This window comes from Entelurus aequoreus, linkage group LG13, assembly GCF_033978785.1.
Source record: "Entelurus aequoreus isolate RoL-2023_Sb linkage group LG13, RoL_Eaeq_v1.1, whole genome shotgun sequence".
Taxonomy (NCBI): domain Eukaryota; kingdom Metazoa; phylum Chordata; class Actinopteri; order Syngnathiformes; family Syngnathidae; genus Entelurus; species Entelurus aequoreus.
In genome coordinates, this window is record NC_084743.1 from 32402908 (window position 1) to 32422861 (window position 19954).

Sequence of the window (19954 nt, forward strand, 5' to 3'; positions counted from 1 at the left end):
ACTGTGTCTAAAGCAGGGGTCGGCAACCCAAAATGTTGAAAGAGCCACATTGGACCAAAAAACTAATCTGTCTGGAGCCCTATGGTCCGGAAAATATGGTAAGTGTCTATTTTAGCTATGTTAGATTGGGAGCTGCCCTGCGATGAGGTGGCGACTTGTCCAGGGTGTACCCCGCCTTCCGCCCGATTGTAGCTGAGATAGGCTCCAGCGCCCCCTGCGACCCCAAAGGGAATAAGCGGTAGAAAATGGATGGATGGATAGATTGCGAGCTCTTATCTGTGAGGCGAGTGTGGGATTTGGATTTGATGTCATTCATGTATGAGAATATCTGCTGGCACAGGTATTTGTTCTGTTTGCAACAGCCACCTGCCTAGCGCCACAGCACACCCCCTCATATATGCCTGCCTACAACCGGCCCTGCATTAGCTTCACATGTCCATGTAATCTGACCCATTTTGTAGGCTTAGACAGGCACTGTTTGGTAATAAGATCAAGGTGAACCAGGACTTGAGTAGGTAGACTGAATTGTTCGCCACTGCTTACACACACACACACACACCACACACACACACACACACACACACACACACACACACACACACACACACACACACACACACACACACACACACACACGCACACACGCACACACACACGTCACATAAATGTGACTGCATGTATTCTTTTCCAGGTTTCCCTGCAATGCTGCTTCAACAATCTCCATGCTAGACCAGACCTGCGTAAAATGTTACAAGAACATTTATTTTCATTACCGTCTCTTCTTCTCCTATATGTGGCATTTCAGGCCACATACTGTAAGTATAATACTGTATAATTTTTTAATAAGCACTCGCTCTGCTTAGTTACGGACTTGGGTGACACATTCACACCTTTAACGAGCTCATACATAATAGTAATTATTGTTGGGTGTACTCACACAACACAATTGTACCGAGCTTGGGCTCAAAATGTGATCGACCCTTGTATATGTTCTTCATGATAACCAAAACAATGTATGACATGAATCAATGCAAAGACTCACAACAATACTCATATTAAAACCTACAGCACACACCTGCGACTATGTTTGTGTGCATAGTGAAGATATGTCGTTTCATTCATACGATTGCTCCTCATGCAAGTAATTAATGACTATGGCCCACCTTTCACAGAAGAATTGATCGGAAAAACTTAAAATAAGCCTGAAAATAATTCACAAAGTTAAAGATTATGCAGTAAAATAGCAAAAGTCCAGTGCAGCACAGATGATCCATTCATGTACGGACCTCGATACCAATGCTCAATACCGATTTTCTGTACTTTTGTGTGTTCATGGTGTAGAATATATTAATTAGTTAGATATATATATATATATATATATATATATATATATATATATATATATATATATATATATATATATATATATATATACATACATACATACATACATACATACATACATACATACATACATACATATATATATATATATATATATATATATATATATGTATGTATGTATGTATGTATATATATATATATATATATGTAAGATTAAAATATATAGTTAACAGTGAGTAATAATAACTGTGCTGTCCAGCTGTTGTATCTTTTTTTCTTACTCCTCTGAGTATCATATACAAGTATATATTAATTTCAGTTACCCTAGCTATGTTGCCGTACTCATGAAGTAATTGTTGCCATTAAGTTGAATGTGCCAGTCTTGTCTTTTGTTGAGTCCTACAAAGTGTTTGTACCGCAAGTATTGTACTTATTACACACCAGCTGTTTAATTGTAACGTGTATATTTGTTGAAGTCTATATTACCAATGTTGGAGGTGTTGAAATCTTCATGTAATATCACTAATGCTAATCAGTAGCATGTATATGGCATATCCATTGTAAATTAGCATCGAGCTCGCAGATTTTGAAAAGGCACGCAAAATAGCTTTAGCATTTTGCACAGCGCATTGACATTAAAGGCCTACTGAAATGAAATGTTCTTATTTAAACGGGGATAGCAGATCCATTCTATGTGTCATACTTGATCATTTCGCGATATTGCCATATTTTTGCTGCAAGGATTTAGTACAAACATCGACGATAAAGTTCGCAACTTTTGGTCGCTTATAAAAAAAGCCTTGCCTGTACCGGAAGTAGCGTGACGTCGCAGGTTGAAGGGCTCCTCACATTTCCCCATTGTCTACACCAGCAGCGAGAGCGATTCGGACAGAGAAAGCGACGATTACCCCATTAATTTGAGCGAGGATGAAAGATTTGTGGATGAGGAACGTGAGAGTGAAGGACTAGAGTGCTGTGCAGGATTTTCTTTTTTCGCTCTGACCGTAACTTAGGTACAAGGGCTCATTGGATTCCACACTTTCTCCTTTTTCTATTGTGGATCACTGATTTGTATTTTAAACCACCTCGGATACTATATCCTCTTGAAAATGAGAGTCGAGAACGCGAAATGGACATTCACAGTGACTTTTATCTCCACGACAATACATCGATGAAGCACTTTAGCTACGGAGCTAACGTGATAGCATCGGGCTTAACTGCAGATAGAAACAAAAGAAATAAGCCCCTGACTGGAAGGATAGACAGAAAATCAACAATACTATTAAACCCTGGACCTGTAACTACACGGTTAATGCTTTCCAGCCTGGCGAAGCTTAAAATGCTGTTGCTAACGACGCCATTGAAGCTAACTTAGCTACAGGACCTCACAGAGCTATGCTAAAAACATTAGCTCTCCACCTACGCCAGCAAGCCCTCATCTGCTCATCAATACCCGTGCTCACTTGCGTTCTAGGGATCGATGGCGCGACGAAGGACTACACCCGATCATCGATGCGGTCGGCGGCTAGCGTCGGATAGCGCGTCTGCTATCCAACTCAAAGTCCTCCTGGTTGTGTTGCTGCAGCCAGCCGCTAATACACCGATCCCACCTACAGCTTTCTTCTTTGCAGTCTCCATTGTTCATTAAACAAATTGCAAAAGATTCACCAACACAGATGTCCAGAATACTGTGGAATTTTGCGATGAAAACAGAGCTTTTTGTATTGGGATACAATGTGTCCCAATACTTCTGCTTCAACCATTAACGTCACGCGCAAATGTCATCATATTTAGAAGTTTTCAACCGGAAGTTTCGCGGGAAATTTAAAATTGCACTTTATAAGTTAACCCGGCCGTATTGGCATGTGTTGCAATGTTAAGATTTCATCATTGATATATAAACTATCAGACTGCGTGGTCGGTAGTAGTGGGTTTCAGTAGGCCTTTAAGCACAATAAGCACTTTAGCACCTGTCCATTGCAGCAAAATGTGCCCCCTTGTTATCACAATACAACCAAGCAAGTAGCTTGTTGGCGTTTGGGATTCACTAAGTTGTTGCCAGAGGTTAGAATCAAGTAACAGGCCCATTTAAAATGTTGCCTGCCTCTGAAACAACAGCAGCCTCTAATGCTGCCTTTGTATGTCACTAATAGGAGGATTGCTGCCTCCTAACACGATCAGTTGTGCAAATAGTTTTTGTCTGCATTTCTTGAGGATTGCATCAGATCCAACAATGCTTCTGATTTTGATTTTTTTGTACATCAACAGACTAACTTTCTAACATTCTTTAGCCCTTAAAGGCCTACTGAAATGAAATTTTTTTATTTAAACGGGGATAGCAGATCTATTCTATGTGTCATACTTGATCATTTCGCGATATTGCCATATTTTTGCTGAAAGGATTTAGAATAGAAAAACGACGATAAATGTTGATATAGACTTAGTAGACACAACGTATATTAAGTATATTGAGTTTTATTCCAGACACTGAGGCAGCCGACATGTCAACATAGTTCCCTCCATGAAGTCCATATCCCAGCAGCCCCTGCTGCCCCGCCTCCAGCATGAATAGCCGTAAAGGGAAACATAGAACTGTCGTAAAGTGTTCATTGGAGAACAACACACGTTAACAATCTCCCTCTTCTTTCTTTAAAATAAGAAAAACAAAAGCCAAGTGCAACAAGGGAAAAGGCAATTGAAAAACATTCAAGAAAATAACAAAATACAATCAGCATTCTCGCCTGTTTTTTTTTTTTTTTTTTTTTTTTTTTTTAAACAACAATTAGGGTGAATTCCAATTAGGGTGGATTCCACAGTCCTTCACATAGTGCTTTCAAGAGCACTAGGGATGATGCCCCCTTTTTCGTCAGACAGTCAGCTAGTTGGGCTTTTGTCACTGACCAGAGCACCTTTTTGATTGTTTTACTCTGAATGAGCTCCTTGATCCCGCTTATATCCAACCGAAGTCTCTTCTCTGTGACCTGTTTAGTGGACTTAAGGGCATCATAAAGAGAGTGATTGTCAGTCACACAGACCAACGTGGGAGCATTTAATTTGGTGGTCCCAGTAGTGAGCTCCGAAAAAAGAGTAGAAAGGAAAATAGCATTGTCTATTCCATCCGACATAGCGAGTGTCTCTCCCGCAAGGGTGCTCCGCACCACACGCCTGATCCTCTTAGATTGCCAACAGAGAGGAGAAAACTTCCCGTTTTCCCCCATGAGAGTGATCAATGTCCCTCCTTGAGTACCTCCATCAGGCAAGTTTCCCAGCGAGGCATCACTGAAGACAGTCAAGTTCAAAGCATCATTATTACCCAAATGTTGAAATTTTAGAGTAACCTTTCCTGCTTTAAGTTTACGAATCACCTTATTTGCATCATGAATGGACTGCACAGTAGCATTTTTCAGAATAGATGCCAAAATACAAGCGTCAAACATAACATCAGGTCTAGTTTGTTTTGCAACCCAAAGAATTTGTCCTATTTTTGATCTCAGCTGCTCTCTTTCCGTTTCACTAAGAGCTGAATCTCTCTGTATAGCACGTGCTGGCTGCATGTTTATGGGTTGCATGTTGTCAATATAGCCCTGCTGATTCATCTCAATTACACCATTTACAGTGGCAATGTCCATTCCTACATAGCAGAAATTATCATGTTCCTCACGTCCCACACGGAACGCACACTTCAGTCGAGGAATCACATCAGTTACAAAGTTTTGTGAACCTGCCCAGAGAAAATCATCCACATGACATGCAAGTACCCCTTTAACTTTGCATTGTTCATCCAACCAATAAAAGACTGCAGGATCCACTTGTGACACTTTACCACTTGTGCTCAGCATTATTTCTTTCACTCTATTATACCAATAAAGTGATGCATCAGCAAGACCATATACACATTTCTTAAGTTTCCATAGCACCCCTTTACTGTTTGCTTCTGGGGGGGGGTGAACATGAATGTCCCTTGATAACTCCATGCCTTGCAAAAAGGCAGATTTAATGTCCATAGAATGGACCTTCCACTGATTTTGGCTAATCACTGCTAGCAATAACCTCAGGGATTCAGAAGCACAGGTTGGTGAATCTTTTTGCACCTGTTGGATATTGAACTCTTCAAAACCCCTGGCTACAAGTCTAGCTTTAGGCACAATACCGTTCTCAGTTTCTTTTAGACTACAGACCCAACGGGTGGAAACACATCTTTGGCCTGTATCTTCAACTTCTTCAAAAACATTATTATTGTTCCAGTTTTCAATCTCTATTTGTTTAGCTTCATCAAATGATATGTCTTTTGTTATAAGTACATCAGCATCCATGACTTCTGAATCGGACTCAATGCTGAGACTATTCACACGTGACAGATCAACAGCTTCTTTTTGACCATGACTCCCATCATTTTCAATAAATTGCAGGTTATACCAATTTTTATACCCTCCTGTGGCTTTGCCTGCTCTACCTAGGACTTTTGCTTTACATAGAACACTTTCATCACTTTTCATAAAGGTTACAGTATGTCCCGCTTTTACCTTGACACTGGACACAGGAATAACAGGGTTATCATTATAGACATTGTGCTCCATTTGAGTTTGAATTACATCATTATGAGTCACTAACGAATGAGCTCCCTCTCCTGCATTGGACTCTCTGTCACTTTCCTGTTCGTTATCAGCATCTGTGTTTTGTGTACTGAATGAGCCACCTGTGGCTCTGTTCACTACATCTGTGTTTTCACTGTCTGCTGCTTGATTCTGTACAATTATCTCACTGTTTGTGTCATCGAGAACCTCACTTTGAGCAGTTGTGTGTAACTTATTAAGCCTCAAGTGATGTACTCTAACAAGGATACCACCATGTCTTACAAATACAACAGCCCCATCCTGACCAATAACTATCCCTGGTCCCTTCCACTCTGTACTGTCAGCTCGTTTGTAATAGACCTTGTCTCCTGTCTCATATTTTTCATCTGTGGATCTGAGCTGCTTACGTAACGCTCTCCTTATTCTCTCTGAACATTCAGCTTCAGTGAAAGCCTTCCTAGAAGCATGCAACGCTGATATGTGTTGTCCTACCCTTGCACTAACAGTAGTGCCTTCGAGTGCAGGTAGTTTATCAATTAATACAGAGGGAAGGTTAGGGTTTTGACCAAATACCAGTTGATGTGGGCTATAACCATGAACACTGTGCATACAGTTCTTAGCCATAAGAGCCCAGTCTAGGGCAGTGTGCCAGTCACATCCATTTTCCCGTCTCACCTTCAGTAGGATGTCGGTGAGAGTCTGATTGTGTCTCTCCAACAGCCCGTTGCTCCAGGGACTGTATCCTGCTGTTGTCCTCGTCTCGATGTTGAAGTTTTCGGCCATGTCACGAAACTCTTCATTATTGAACTCTCCACCGTTGTCGCTGTACAAAATACGAGGAGGGCCGTGAACACTTATCCATGTGTGGATGAGGGCGTTGACCATTTCAGAGGCCTTCTTTGTCTTCACAATGCTTCCTGCACTGAACCGGGTGAATTGGTCGATCACATGTAGATACCACACTCCTGGCTCCAACTCATGCAGGTCCACCGCCACCGTCTCATTATATTCTGTAGCTAGAGGCAGACCAACAGCTGGCCTCGGCTTCGCTTTGCTGTATCTCTGACATATGTCACAATCATGCACTATTTGTTGCAAAATAGTGAGGCAGTCCTTGTCTTTATTACCCGAGCTTTGAATTAGCCTCTGCAGCCTGTCTGCAGATGCGTGGCCAAACTGTTTGTGTAGCTTGAGAAGGATTTTGCGCTTTTCGGCTGAAGACATGTTTTCTGTCACTGTCAGGACTTCATCTTCAGCTGTCGCTGCAAGTATCACGTCATCTTTCATTTGCTGTGTTGTGCTGTTTTTGTCTCTTATGTCCACACAGTAGTGTCCTGAGCTGGTGAACTCAAGAGGAATCTGCTGTTTAAACATCACTGCTCTGTCATTCTCCATATCTAAAACAGTTCCTGCCTTCTTCAGTGAGGACTTACTCAGCAGCAGTGGAATGTCAGCGTTGACCACTTCTGTCTCAATGTGACATTTTGTTTGTCCTATTTTGGCAGGTAGTTTCACTTTTCTGGTGGAATATACTAAGTTGCCATCTCCAAAACGAAATGGTCTTGAACTGGTGTTTTCTGTCCTCATCATTTTGTCTGTCTGCTCTTGACTGAGACAACTAACATAACTGTCAAGCCATTTCTCCCCACATACTGTACGAGTGCATGCCGTGTCTATGATGGCTGATCCCAGGGATTCAGTTATGAAAATCTCAGCGTCAGACATAGGGTCATTTGTCAACAACGTTATGTTAACTTCTTCTACATTTTCGTCTTCTGTTAGTCTTACTTGTTCGTTCTTCTTGTAAGGACAGTCCTTGGCCCAATGAAATGTGCTTTGACAAACGGCACATCTTGAACGCTTACCGAACTTATCCAATGGGTTGGTGCCCGGCAACGGTGTCCTTTCACTCTTCTGTTGAAACGTGTTCCGTCTTCCCTGTCCTTGTCGTTGTCGTTGTTCAGTGAAGAAAGCTGCATCTTGGTTTAGTTGAATCCCGTGCGACAAACCTGGCGCCGTTTTCGCTCCAAAAATCCGCTTGAGTGCCGACTTCATGGACGCAAACTTTAGGTCGGGGCACGCCGTTAGTGCAAGTTGTCTGTTTTTCTCATCGAGGCAGGCCGTGTCCAACAACTTGAAGGCTAACACAGCATCTGGAAGCGCCATGTCGTACTTTTTAATTCGATTGTATCGCTGCTCAAAGTCAATTATGTAGTCTGCCATTGAAACGGAACTGTCTTTCATTAAACGATCAAACTGGGAATACGCTTCGTACGCGCGGTCCTTTTCTTCTTGCTGAAACACACCGTCCAGTTTTGCTAGTAATGTCGCCATACCAGTGTCTTTGTCCAAGTCGTCTGCTGGTATCTCCATAGCGATATCCTTGGCTCGTCCTTCCAGACCCAAAGCCACAGCAAGCGCCTGCTTCTTCTTGTCGAGTTCGGTAACTCGTGCCCATATGTTAACTTCATTTTTCCAACATTCATACGGCCTGGTTTCGTCAAACTTCGGCGGTACTCTGTAGTTCGCAGCCATCTTCAAACCATCCTCTGCTACCAATGTTGATATAGACTTAGTAGACACAACGTATATTAAGTATATTGAGTTTTATTCCAGACACTGAGGCAGCCGACATGTCAACATAGTTCCCTCCATGAAGTCCATATCCCAGCAGCCCCTGCTGCCCCGCCTCCAGCATGAATAGCCGTAAAGGGAAACATAGAACTGTCGTAAAGTGTTCATTGGAGAACAACACACGTTAACAATAAAGATAGCAACTTTTGGTATCTGACAAAAAAAAGCCTTGCCCCTACCGGAAGTAGCGTGACGTGGACAATTGAACATATCCGCAAAGCTCCCTATTGTTTGCAATGATGGCCGCCAGATCTGAGAGCGATTCTGACCGAGATAGCGACGATTTCTCCATTAATTTGAGCGAGGATGAAAGATTTGTGGATGAGGAAAGTGCAAGTGAAGGACTAGTGGGGAGTGGAAGCGATTCAGATAGGGAAGAAGCTGTGAGAGGGATAGAGCCATATCGCTTTGAACCCGACGCTGATGAAGACGGTCAGGAGGACGCTGCTGCTATTGATGCTGGAGGAGCACACGACATAGATCGCCTTGAGAATACAGAATGGTAATATGTTATTTATTTATAGACTAGTTTTAGTTTGTGGCCTAGTCTTGCACTGTTACTGTTAGTGTTACAACTTACACCCCAGGCCTATCTATACACTAAGTATCTATCATTGACACAATGTGTTACTGTTAGTGTTACAACTTACACCCCAGGCCTATCTATACACTAAGTATCTATCATTGACACAATGTCAAACCTAATTAATTACCCATTATTTCTATGGGCCACAGCTCCATATACCGGCAATACTAAAAATATGCATGCAGATTAATAAGATCCACAACAAGACAATGATAATATTAATTATTCCACATGTTTGCAGATTGCAGGTGTCAATAATATGAATTGATTTACAAATATTATGAACATTTCTATTTCCAGGTGTACATGTCAAAACTGTGTGAACATGGAGACAGTGGCTGAGTGTGTCTGCTGTAGTGAAATAGAGGCAGTGACCAGAACGATGGAGGAGGAGGGGGTGAAGACGTGCATCATAGACCACCATGGCTTTCCATCTGTGTGTCTGGATGAATGGGTGCTGCAGACAGCGTATAACGCCTACAAACAGCAATATGGCATGCTGCAGCAACAGCAAAATGAGTGAGGCACTAATAAGTTTAAATAATTCTTTATTCTATCAACCTTTGGAAGATAAGTCAGAATGAGCACTTTCTTATCTTATTCTTATTCTGTGAAATGTACTGTGCTACAATGCACATGACATTATATATCATAGAAGTATTACATAGATGGACCGTAGATGTCAACAATATTTACAATTTACTGCAACAGTAAATGACAAATGAATAGAATGCATGACAATGTCTTTTGAATCTCAGAGAACAGTGAGTCACTGTGTATCCATGTCCGGATAATAACAGCTGCCATCATTTGCTACTTGCAGGCGGAGACGACACACAGCCTACCGACAGTTTGTCCGCTTCTGCTGGGGATATCTGGGAAAGGACATAAGGGTGGTACTACCAGCTTGTGTAGTACATAAGATTAGGACAACATTCCCATCGATGGACTACACGGGGTTCCAAGACGTGCAGTGACTGCAACAGAATCTACATGGCCACTGTACTTAATCAATAAAATCAATCAATCAATCAATCAGTCAATCAATCAATGTTTATTTATATAGCACTAAATCACAAATGTCTCAAAGGGCTGTACAAGCCACAACGACATCCTCGGTACAGAGCCCACACACGGGCAAGGAAAACTCACCCCAGTAGGACGTCGATGTGAATGACTATGAGAAACCTTGGAGAGGACCGCATATGTGGGTAACCCCCCCCCTCTAGGGGAGACCGAAAGCAATGGATGTCGAGTGGGTCTAACATATTAGTGAGGGTCCAGTGGAGCCAGCAGGAGGCCACCCCGAGCGGAGACGGGTCAGCAGCGCAGATGTCCCCAACCGATGCACAGGCGAGCGGTATACCCCGGGTCCCAACTCTGGACAGCCAGCACTTTATCCATGGTCACCGGAATAACCCCTCCACGTGGGGGGGGGGCAGAGGAGAAAAGAAAAGAAACGGCAGATCAACTGGTCTAAAAAGGGGGTCTATTTAAAGGCTAGAGTATACAAATGAGTTTTAAGATGGGACTTAAATGCTTCTACTGAGGTAGCATCTCTAACTGTTACCGGGAGGGCATTTCACACTTACCGAAGCGACTCCTGTGCTTGGCGATGGCTTCCTCCTTGTCTGGCTTCTCCAGTTCATCGCAGAGGAAGGGAGGCACATCCACAGTGACGCTGAGTGGTGTTCTCTCGTCAGGGGTCTGTCTGCAGCCAGCAACAACCTCCCTGATCAAGTCATCTACGTAGCCTGCAAAATACAATTGTACATGTTCCTGCTCACAACATAATATACTCATGGAGAGTGAAACTTGACAGTATTATTATCATGATACAAAGTGTCAAGTGTTTACATGTTTTGTGTCCTCTACACTTACGGTATGTTGGCTCTGTCGCGATTTTCTTGACCACATGGCCCCCTGCTTTATACTTCGGGTAGCGTACTGCATAGCGCTCAGCACCCGCTTGTGTAGTGGCTATAGGGCGGCTCGAATTTTCGTTCCAGTGCAGCCCAGCAAGCAGGTTCCTAGGTGTGGTAACAGAATAATGTAATAATTAGTACTAAAGTATGGCACACACTAGTGACACTTAGATTAGTGTGGAAACATACCTGCACAGCATTCCGATGTATGAGAAGACATACATTTTCGGTGCGAACTGTATAAGATAAAAGACACTTTATTCAGTCATGCGTCCATACAATGTGTGTGTAAATTTATAAATTGTTTGTAAATTTGAATACAAATGTTTGTGTATTAAACTGTTAATAGTCAGCTATTAAAGCTTGATCTCCTGCAGTAATGAAGCTGTTTTGTTTTCAATGTTAACACCACGCCAGAATTGTTTGCAATCTTTCTCACCAAGATGCCAGCCACTATGTTGGACCTCCAACATTCTCTTGCTTACACTGACTGTATCAAGGCTTCATTTAGTATGCTCTAGTATTTTGCTCCCTGGCCACCAAAGTCCTAGTGGCAGGTGGTAACCACCGACACCACCTACAGGCGATCAGTCTAATTCTCACCTGTATGACAAGGCTATGGAACGCCTCCACCTTGGAAGTCTGGTGTTCACCCGACAGCATGGCGATATCTTTTAGCAGGGACTTGTTGTTGACCACCTCCTCCAGTTTCACTGCTGAGCGTGAACCTAAACATAAATTTAAAATAGAACAACGTTTCTACAAAAATGTTCCAGTCAACTTAAACTGGTTATTTACTTACAAGTTTATCTGAATTTTTTGACTTTCAAAAGATGTGCAGGAAAATACTGCTAGTCCCTCACTGCTTTCGGGCAACTTATTTGCCTACTCACTTTGTTTGAGCCATTTCTTTTGCCGTTGCAGTTGTCCATGAGTACAAATTGGGAAGAGGTCGCCATGGTCCTTGTGGATGTTCTGAATGTGTCGCTCCACAGACTTCCACTTGGCAACCAGAAGTTCCCCCTCTCCAGGCGGTGTAGACACTGCTGCCCAGTAGAGGTGGTTGATTATACTTTGCACCCAGGGCTTCAGGTCTTCACAGTCCTTATGCTTGGCGATGGCCTTCAGTTTCTTTCCGATGGCTACAAACAGAAAAAAACAGAAATTTGTGGATTAAATACAATATCGCATTCATCTGATCACTGATATGTACACACTACTTCACAACTTGTCATGCATACAAATAATCCAACTAACATTTTGCAACATGCCAGATGTCATAGCAGTGCCGTGTATTGGGCATGTTTTCACGAATCCATTTAGCGATCTGTCTGTGTCTGTCTGTCACCAGCACCCCGACATCCAGGTCCCAGCTGATCAGCAGTTCCACCATCCTCTTCAGTCCTTCCATCTCCATATGGTAGCTGCCAAGACATTCGTTGCTCTGAAATATATATAACAGAAAAGGAATGAGCAAAGAAAAAAATGAAAAAGGGGCTTAGTATACATTGAAATGGTTAATGTTATTAGACAAATTTACTAGGATAATTCTGGAAAATCCCTTATCTGCTTATTGTGTTACTAGTGTTTTAGTGAGATTATATGGTCGTACCTGTACAACCTGAAGGTCGAGAACCACATTGGCCACAAGCTCCATTGTGGTGTAGGTACCGAACTTGGCGCTGTGTCCCGGACTGTCTGCTCGCCCATCACCACCAAGGACGAGGGGTCGGCCTTCCACCTGCAGCATGGTGAGGTGCGTCCGTTGCTGTTCCTCCCACACCTTTTTGATGGCTGGCTGCAGGATGAGCTCCTGGTGGTTGAAAAATGTCCTCTTCACATACGTGACCACTCCGATGCTGTTCAGCACTTGCAACACCTTGCCAGAAGATGCCCCAGCGAAGAGGATGCCAGCAGACAGCAGGATGTTGCCCGCGGCATAAGGGCCAATGTTTGGCTGGCTGCTCCAACTACTCCTCTGGTCACATGATGCACATTGAAGAGTCATGGTCAGCTGTGTACCGTTCGAATCCCAAGAAGGGCTTATGTCCTGGCTGCCACAGACTGGACAGTGACACCACTTGACGAGACTCTGGAGGCACGACTCAAAGATGATGTACTTCGGTTCCTTGTGGCAGCCCTCTTCATGCATCTGGTGAGTACATGGGCGATCTGGCGACCCGTCAGATTGACACGGATCCGATGTCGTTGACTCACTCGGCACATAGCTGTCATCGGAAGAACCACCAACAAAAGGCGCAGTGGGACTTGATGCTGGTCCTTCATCAAACAATGCAGGAGGTGGTCGTAGCTTGGCTTGCATTCCAGACACACCTGGAGCTGCTATGTTAGTCTGCATCTCGGGGCTGTCAGATGGAGCTGCTACACTTGACAATGGGACTTCACTAACCCTGGCCGGCCGAGCTCTAACCCTCTCGAGGATATCTGGGGTCACCTGGTGTCCTAGCAATAAAATCAAGCACAAGTTGTTTTATATAATCTGTTAAAATTAAACTAGAATCACATAATAATTATTGTCTTTGAATCACCTAATTTATCTGTCTACTCTACTCTGCACAGGCAGCGTGCAATGTGTACTGTGATGTGCAGAATCATGTTCGTCACCGAAATAGACATACCCTTTGATCTATGATGTATTTTCCCTGTTTGGGTGCTCTTGCTACTGGTCATTGCTGTTGGTGCTGTCCCAATCGGTACCCAGTCCGTCTGGCATCCTTGTTCTCTTGTATTTCCCTGGAAATGGAGAAACAGCTACATGTAATATGGATACCTCATTTACATTAATTATGAATACTTTTGGATTGGGCTTGAACTGTAATCCATTTGAACATTGATTAGGAAAACAAATCGAACCTGATCTTGATCGCCCTCCTCATCAGGCAAATCTAGTGCCATTGCCATTGGTTCATCCACCGCATCCGCCACTGATGCCGTAGTCGTACTGTCCATGATCTGATCTATTGTCTGTAAATGTACAAATGTACAATACTTTATATTATTGTCTATTGTAATCTATTGACAGTATTGACACTATTGACAGTAATGTCAGTAAATGTACGATACTTTATACTGCAGAAGAACTTGACTAGAACTTGAAGCAATAATTATATGTAGACTATTTTATTGTTAATTTATTTCATTGTTCATGGAGTAGTCCAGTGGTTCTCAAATGGGGGTACGCATACCCTTGGGGATACTTGAAGGTATGCCAAGGGGTACGAGAGATTTTTTTTTAAATATTATAAAAATAGCAACAATTCAAAAATCCTTTATAAATATATTTATTGAATAATACTTCAACAAAATAAATGTTTAGAATTAAGTTCATGAATCCAGATGGATCTCTATTACAATCCCCAAAGAGGGCACTTTAAGTTGATGATTACTTCTATGTGTACAAAATATTATTTATAATTGAATCACTTGTTTATTTTTCAACAAGTTTTTAGTTATTTTTATATCTTTTTTTCCAAATAGTTCAAGAAAGACCACTACAAATTAGCAATATCTTGCACTGTTATACAATTTAATAAATCAGAAACTGATGACATAGTGCTGTATTTTTTTTCTTTTTTTCAACCAAAAATGCTTTGCTCTGATTAGGGGGTACTTGAATTAAAAAAATGTTCACAGGGGAAAATCACTGAAAAAAGGTTGAGAACCACTGGAGTAGTCTATGACTGTGTGTGTTAGTTTTGGTTGATTGATTGAGACTTTTATTAGTAGGTTGCACAGTGAAGTACATATTCCGTACAATTGACCACTAAATGGTACCACCCCAATAAGTTTTTCAACTTGTTTAAGTCGGGGTCCACTTAAATTGATTCATGATACAGATATATACTATCATATATATACTATCATCATAATACAGTCATCACACAAGATAATCACATTGAATTATTTACATTATTTACAATCCGGGGTGTGGAGGTGGGGGGGTTTCAACAATTGAGAACAAAGAAATGGATATTGGAACAGTGTAGTCTGACTATGAAAACTGGATATCAAGATTCTTACCCTCTTCCTTTCCCTTTTGGCAAATGCAGACCTCATGTGCCCAGTCTGTCCGCTTGTGGAGGGGGTCGGGTGCTCCGGACTTGTCCGTGGTCTATCGAAAATAGTTGGCTTCGCACCTTTCTTCAGCACGAGTCGACGAGTGCTGATTCCCATTTCTGCCATTCGCAAGGGACCCTCTTCGAAACATGATCTTTCGAAATGTTCGCTGCATAATACACTGTACTTCGTATGTGTCGTCCAATCCAACCGTGTTCGCTTGACTTCTTTGTTCCATAGTAAAGCTTGGCCGCCATCTTTTGGGAAAAGAAACAATGAAACACCGGTTGTGTTTTGGTTTGTGTTGCTACATCCAGCAGCAACACACCGCTTCCCTACAACTCTCTTTTTTGCAGTCTCCATTGTTAATTGAACAAATTTCCAAAAGATTCACCAACACAGATGTCCTGAATACTGTGGAAATTAGCGATTAAAACAGAGCTGTTTAAATTGGGAGGGACCTATTCCAAGATGACGCGTTCAACTGCCTTCGTCACGCGCATACGTCATCATACCGCGACGTTTCAGCCGGATATTTCCCGGGAAATTTTAAATGTCACTTTATAAGTTAACCCGGCCGTATTGGCATGTGTTGCAATGTTAAGATTTCATCATTGATATATAAACTATCAGACTGCGTGGTCGGTAGTAGTGGGTTTCAGTAGGCCTTTAAACGTAACATCAGCCTGCTCCCTGCGCCGACAGGCAAAACTATAAGTGAGAGTGACAAAAGCCGAGCAGTGGGGACACTCGACCACATCAACACCGGGGGCCTAAAGTCCATCTTGGAGGATGCCGTTTCGCCAGCTTTCGGGGCCACCATCATCATCATCCTGACCGTGGTCGTGTCCGGGAGCGCGTATCTCTGCTTTCTGAAGTACGTGTGTGCTGGCTGCTGCACACCCATGCAGGTGGTTCCTACTGAGGACTTGGAGTCCAATAAAGTGGAAGAGCAAGTGTAGCAAATAATATTGGAATACTAATTCCTTAATGGACGAAGGGAAAAACGTTGCAGTGAGAGAGAAAAAAATGTGACTCTCAGCTGCTGGACTGTCTGAATTGTAACAACAAAAGTCATTAAATTTCCTTTTTAAAAGTCAGTTACCAGAGGTGGATTGTTCCAGAACATTTATTATCATGTGTAAAGTGTACATTAGAGAAGAGAAATGTAACAGTATTGTGCATACAGAGGTTTCAAAAACCTCATAATAATGCTGTGTCATGTTAACCTGCCTCTCGTCAGATCCTTGTACTTCGCTGAGCACCACACAAAGATCTGGAACTTCTCAATGGGAGATGTATTTCAGAAGGCGGGGCCTTGTAAAAAAATCATTGTATGTAATTGGATAAACCACTTGTCCGTTATCTTGAATGACGTGCTACTTCAACCACTCACATCGAAATCAACCCGTGACGCTGATGACAGCGACGCTGGGAAATCCAAAACAGAACAGCCAACATGTTGGATAACGACAGAGCGAAAAGTTAAGAGAACTTTTACTGAAACAACGCAGCAATGTCAGTTGACAATCAATGTCTTTTGTGCAAAGAAAAAATGCGAATAGAAGGTTTCATTGGGAACAGAAAAAAAATATTCCACAAAGTAGCCAACGAAAAAAAGCATAGACGAACGTCTAACAGAACTTGGTTTGAAATTGTTGAACGTTCGGGAGAAGCCATGTCGAATATGCTTACGGTGCTTTTGTTTGATAGGGAAGGTCGAAGACACTCTGTCCACTTTTAAAAGATGGCAAAAAAACTGAATTAACCAAGTTCTGAACGGTCATCTCCTTCGGCGACAGCGACATCAGAGAGTGCAAAGGTGTCTGTCGCACATAAACGGGACAGGGTGCCGACTTCATCAAACTCCATCTCACCCTTAAATAATTAATATTCGATAGATTCGACAAAACAGTTGCAATAGCAGAGTCAATGTTAGCACACGACTCCTCGCTGCGTGCCGCCATTGTTGTTTGAATCAAACAGTCGCTTCGGCCAACGTCACATCTACGAAATCCCGCCCGGCGATCCTGATTGGTTCATTATTTATTGCTATCTTGAAGGAGTTTGCATTGCCCTCGATCCCATGTGTGGAGCTTAGCGAACTACAAGGATCTGGCAAGAGTCAGGTTAGTGACATGAGCAATGTCGAACAAAAAGTTGGCGATTGTATTATTATTTTTTGGCGCTTTTGCATTGGCCGATCTGAAAATAAACTACATCTGAAGATTCTAGTGGGAACTCTCATTCAACCCTTTTTTGATTACGCATGCACCTCGTAGCACCCCAGCACCTCCAAAACCCTCAAATCTAGACTCCAAACATCCCAGAACAAGCTAGTCAGATTACTTCTAGACCTCCACCCCAGATCACACCTCACTCCTACCCACTTCTCCAAAGTGGGCTGGCTCAGGGTGGAGGACAGAGTAAAACAACTTGCACTGAGCCTAGTCTGTAAAATTCGCTACACCTCCCTGATACCGAAGTACATGTCAAACTACTTCCATAACGTAAATGACCGCCATAACCACAACACCAGGGGGAGCTCCACAAACCACGTTAAACCCAGATTCCGATCTAACAAAGGTCTTAACTCATTCTCCTTCTATGCCACATCAATATGGAATGCACTCCCAACAGGTGTAAAAGAAAGTGCATCTCTATACTCCTTCAAGACTGCACTAAAAGAACACCTCCAGGCAACTACAACCCTAGACTAACACATCCCACCTCCCCGGATAGTAAATAATCAAATGTAAATAATCAAATTTATATACTTGTTCTTATGCTTTCTGAGCTCACTATGTTCACTGCTCGCTGTACATATCCTACCAAGTCAGACCTACACTGTTACAATGTTCATTTCTCAGATTATATAATTGTTGATGACTGAAGTGCTGATATCAACCAAACCTAAACCACCCGCTCCAACCCCCTCCACATCCCACCCCCCGGATTGTAAATAATTCAATGTATATACTCTGATGATTAACTTGTGAGATGACTGTATTATGCTGATAGTATATATTTGTACCATGAATTGATTAACGTGTACCCCGATTTAAACAAGTTGAAAAACTTATTCGGGTGTTACCATTTAGTGGTCAATTGTACGGAATATGTACTGTACTGTGCAACCTACTAATAAAAGTTTCAATCAATCAATCAATCCCAAAATCCTCTGTGCAGAGCGGCCCCGGCAAGGTGGGGCGTGGAACGCCGCTAAGGGGAGAAAAGGAGGAAGCATGCGGGAGAAGTGTGTTTGTAGTAGATGAGAGGAATTGTTTTTTCCAGACATTTTCTGAAAATGTTATCACAATCCATCCATAACTTCTTAAGTTATGTTGCTGATAAACCCTGGCGAAAACATATCCTTTTTGGCGGAGGTAATACTGCAAATCAATGCCCTACCTTTGTCTACATAGTTTCCAAGGTGACAGAGCAGGTCACGGCACATCGCTGCGGAGGTACAGCGTCCGGTGGAAGCGCGGACTCTGCACACCGCAGGAAATATGAGACGCTACTTGATAAACCATCACCCGAAAAAAAAAGATGATCAAAGCCAGCGAAGATAAACATCAACTTTTGAGGTATTTACATGATTAAAAGTTAAATTGTCAGTAAACGTTTTACAGAAACAACATTTTTCAAACTGGTATAAAAAACGTCCACTGTAAAATCTGTATTGTTGTACGGCTCGGAGTGCTGGCGAGTAACATTCTACGACATGAAAAAAGTCGAAGCCTTCCACAATGGATGCCTCAGGAAACTCTGTTGAATCTTCTGGCCCGAGAAAATATCCAATGCACATCTATACAAGAAGACCAAGTGCAACAGTGTGGTGCTAGAGATCAAATTCCGCCGATTCCAATGACTTGGGCATGTTCTGAGGATGGACCAAGACCGCATCCCCAAGATCGCACTACGTTGGACTCCACCTGGGAAAAGGAAGCAAGGCCGGCCCAAGAACACGTGGCGGCGTACGGTGACAGCTGAGCTGAAGGAGATGAACCTAACCTGGGGCGAGGCACAGCATGTTGCTCAAGACAGGTCCAGATGGAGGCAGATCGTCGAAGCCTTACGTCCCGTCAGGGACAAAGAGGATTAAGTGTGCAGCAGACACTGCTTTTCAGAAAGTAAAAGTTGAACGTTATTGTTTTACACTTGATGTCTACATTGTCATTTTAAAAAGACAGTCAACTAAGTTATTTGTTTAATATTTGCTTGAAACAGTGGATGTTTCTGCACAATTCTTTGCACTTAAAAATATATCTTTACAGTAATAGATTTGATTAGAACATTTTAGCATTGTTTATGTTCAGTGCAGTAAGTGTTTATTCAAAAATTCCTGCCATTTCATTTGACCCACTATGGCATGTACCAAGTCTTTTTTGTGTGTGGACATATCGTATCCGCGGCCCTGATACAATGACAATATCATACCGTGAGATTTTCATGTCATTACATCTATGTGTCTTATTCATTGATACTAAACAGTATTTAATAAATAATTACAGTGTTGCCTCACCACTTTGTGTATAATTTATTATAGTCACAGGTAGGGATGATGTTTGATAAGAAATTATTGAGTTTGAGCCCATTATCGAATCCTCTTATCGAACCGATTCCTTATCGATTCTCTTATCGGATCCAGATAGGTTGTTGTATATGGAAAAAAACAATATTTGGTTTAACAAAAGCTCACTTTTATTTTATAAGAAAAAAATTTATATATAATAAATAAATAAATATTGACTGTTACCCCCCTAGAAAAAATAAATGAATACATTGACTGTTGTTACCCAAAGTATATT

General features: G+C 42.2%; 4 protein-coding genes across 5 annotated transcripts in view; 2 read left to right on the top strand and 2 right to left on the bottom strand.

Moving 5' to 3' along the window:
- LOC133663343 (ribosomal RNA processing protein 1 homolog A-like) overlaps positions 1-18488 on the top strand; it is a 68772-nt gene extending 50284 nt beyond the window's left edge. The window contains exons 13-14 of one of the 2 annotated variants that reach the window (XR_009828286.1): positions 692-815; positions 15846-18488. Coding sequence is in view for 1 of the 2 variants with exons in the window: in XM_062067748.1 (XP_061923732.1) it covers positions 692-729 (38 nt within the window). In the remaining variant the exon portion in view is untranslated. Of the gene's footprint in view, positions 1-691; positions 1280-15845 lie in introns of those variants that run through there. The other variant, XM_062067748.1, reaches the window with a different exon arrangement.
- Positions 3103-11080, top strand: LOC133663344 (uncharacterized). Its single transcript, XM_062067750.1, has 3 exons — positions 3103-9054; positions 9439-9657; positions 9962-11080. Exons 1-3 carry the CDS (start codon positions 8789-8791, stop codon positions 10113-10115), a joined length of 639 nt encoding a protein of 212 aa, XP_061923734.1. The 5' UTR covers positions 3103-8788; the 3' UTR covers positions 10116-11080.
- Positions 3855-8521, bottom strand: LOC133663341 (uncharacterized). The gene is made up of 2 exons (XM_062067743.1): positions 6594-8521; positions 3855-4623 (listed from the first exon to the last, which is right to left on the bottom strand). Exons 1-2 carry the CDS (start codon positions 8451-8453, stop codon positions 4621-4623), a joined length of 1863 nt encoding a protein of 620 aa, XP_061923727.1. The 5' UTR covers positions 8454-8521; the 3' UTR covers positions 3855-4620.
- LOC133663340 (uncharacterized) lies at positions 10173-15330 on the bottom strand. Its single transcript, XM_062067742.1, has 10 exons — positions 15105-15330; positions 13938-14048; positions 13703-13817; positions 12676-13526; positions 12321-12507; positions 11957-12205; positions 11667-11791; positions 11253-11299; positions 11020-11168; positions 10173-10892 (listed from the first exon to the last, which is right to left on the bottom strand). Exons 1-10 carry the CDS (start codon positions 15264-15266, stop codon positions 10705-10707), a joined length of 2184 nt encoding a protein of 727 aa, XP_061923726.1. The 5' UTR covers positions 15267-15330; the 3' UTR covers positions 10173-10704.
- Positions 18489-19954: the final 1466 nt, after the last annotated feature.

Coding starts and splice junctions, on each gene's coding strand:
- LOC133663341 (XM_062067743.1), bottom strand. CDS start 8,453: ATGGCTGCGAACTACAGAGTACCGCCGAAGTTTGACGAAACCAGGCCG.
- LOC133663344 (XM_062067750.1), top strand. CDS start 8,789: ATGATGGCCGCCAGATCTGAGAGCGATTCTGACCGAGATAGCGACGAT. Junction 9,055..9,438: donor CGCCTTGAGAATACAGAATG/GTAATATGTTAT, acceptor TTCTATTTCCAG/GTGTACATGTCAAAACTGTG. Junction 9,658..9,961: donor CTGCAGCAACAGCAAAATGA/GTGAGGCACTAA, acceptor TGCTACTTGCAG/GCGGAGACGACACACAGCCT.
- LOC133663340 (XM_062067742.1), bottom strand. CDS start 15,266: ATGGCAGAAATGGGAATCAGCACTCGTCGACTCGTGCTGAAGAAAGGT. Junction 14,049..15,104: donor CCAAAAGGGAAAGGAAGAGG/GTAAGAATCTTG, acceptor GTACATTTACAG/ACAATAGATCAGATCATGGA. Junction 11,169..11,252: donor TACATCGGAATGCTGTGCAG/GTATGTTTCCAC, acceptor TACCACACCTAG/GAACCTGCTTGCTGGGCTGC.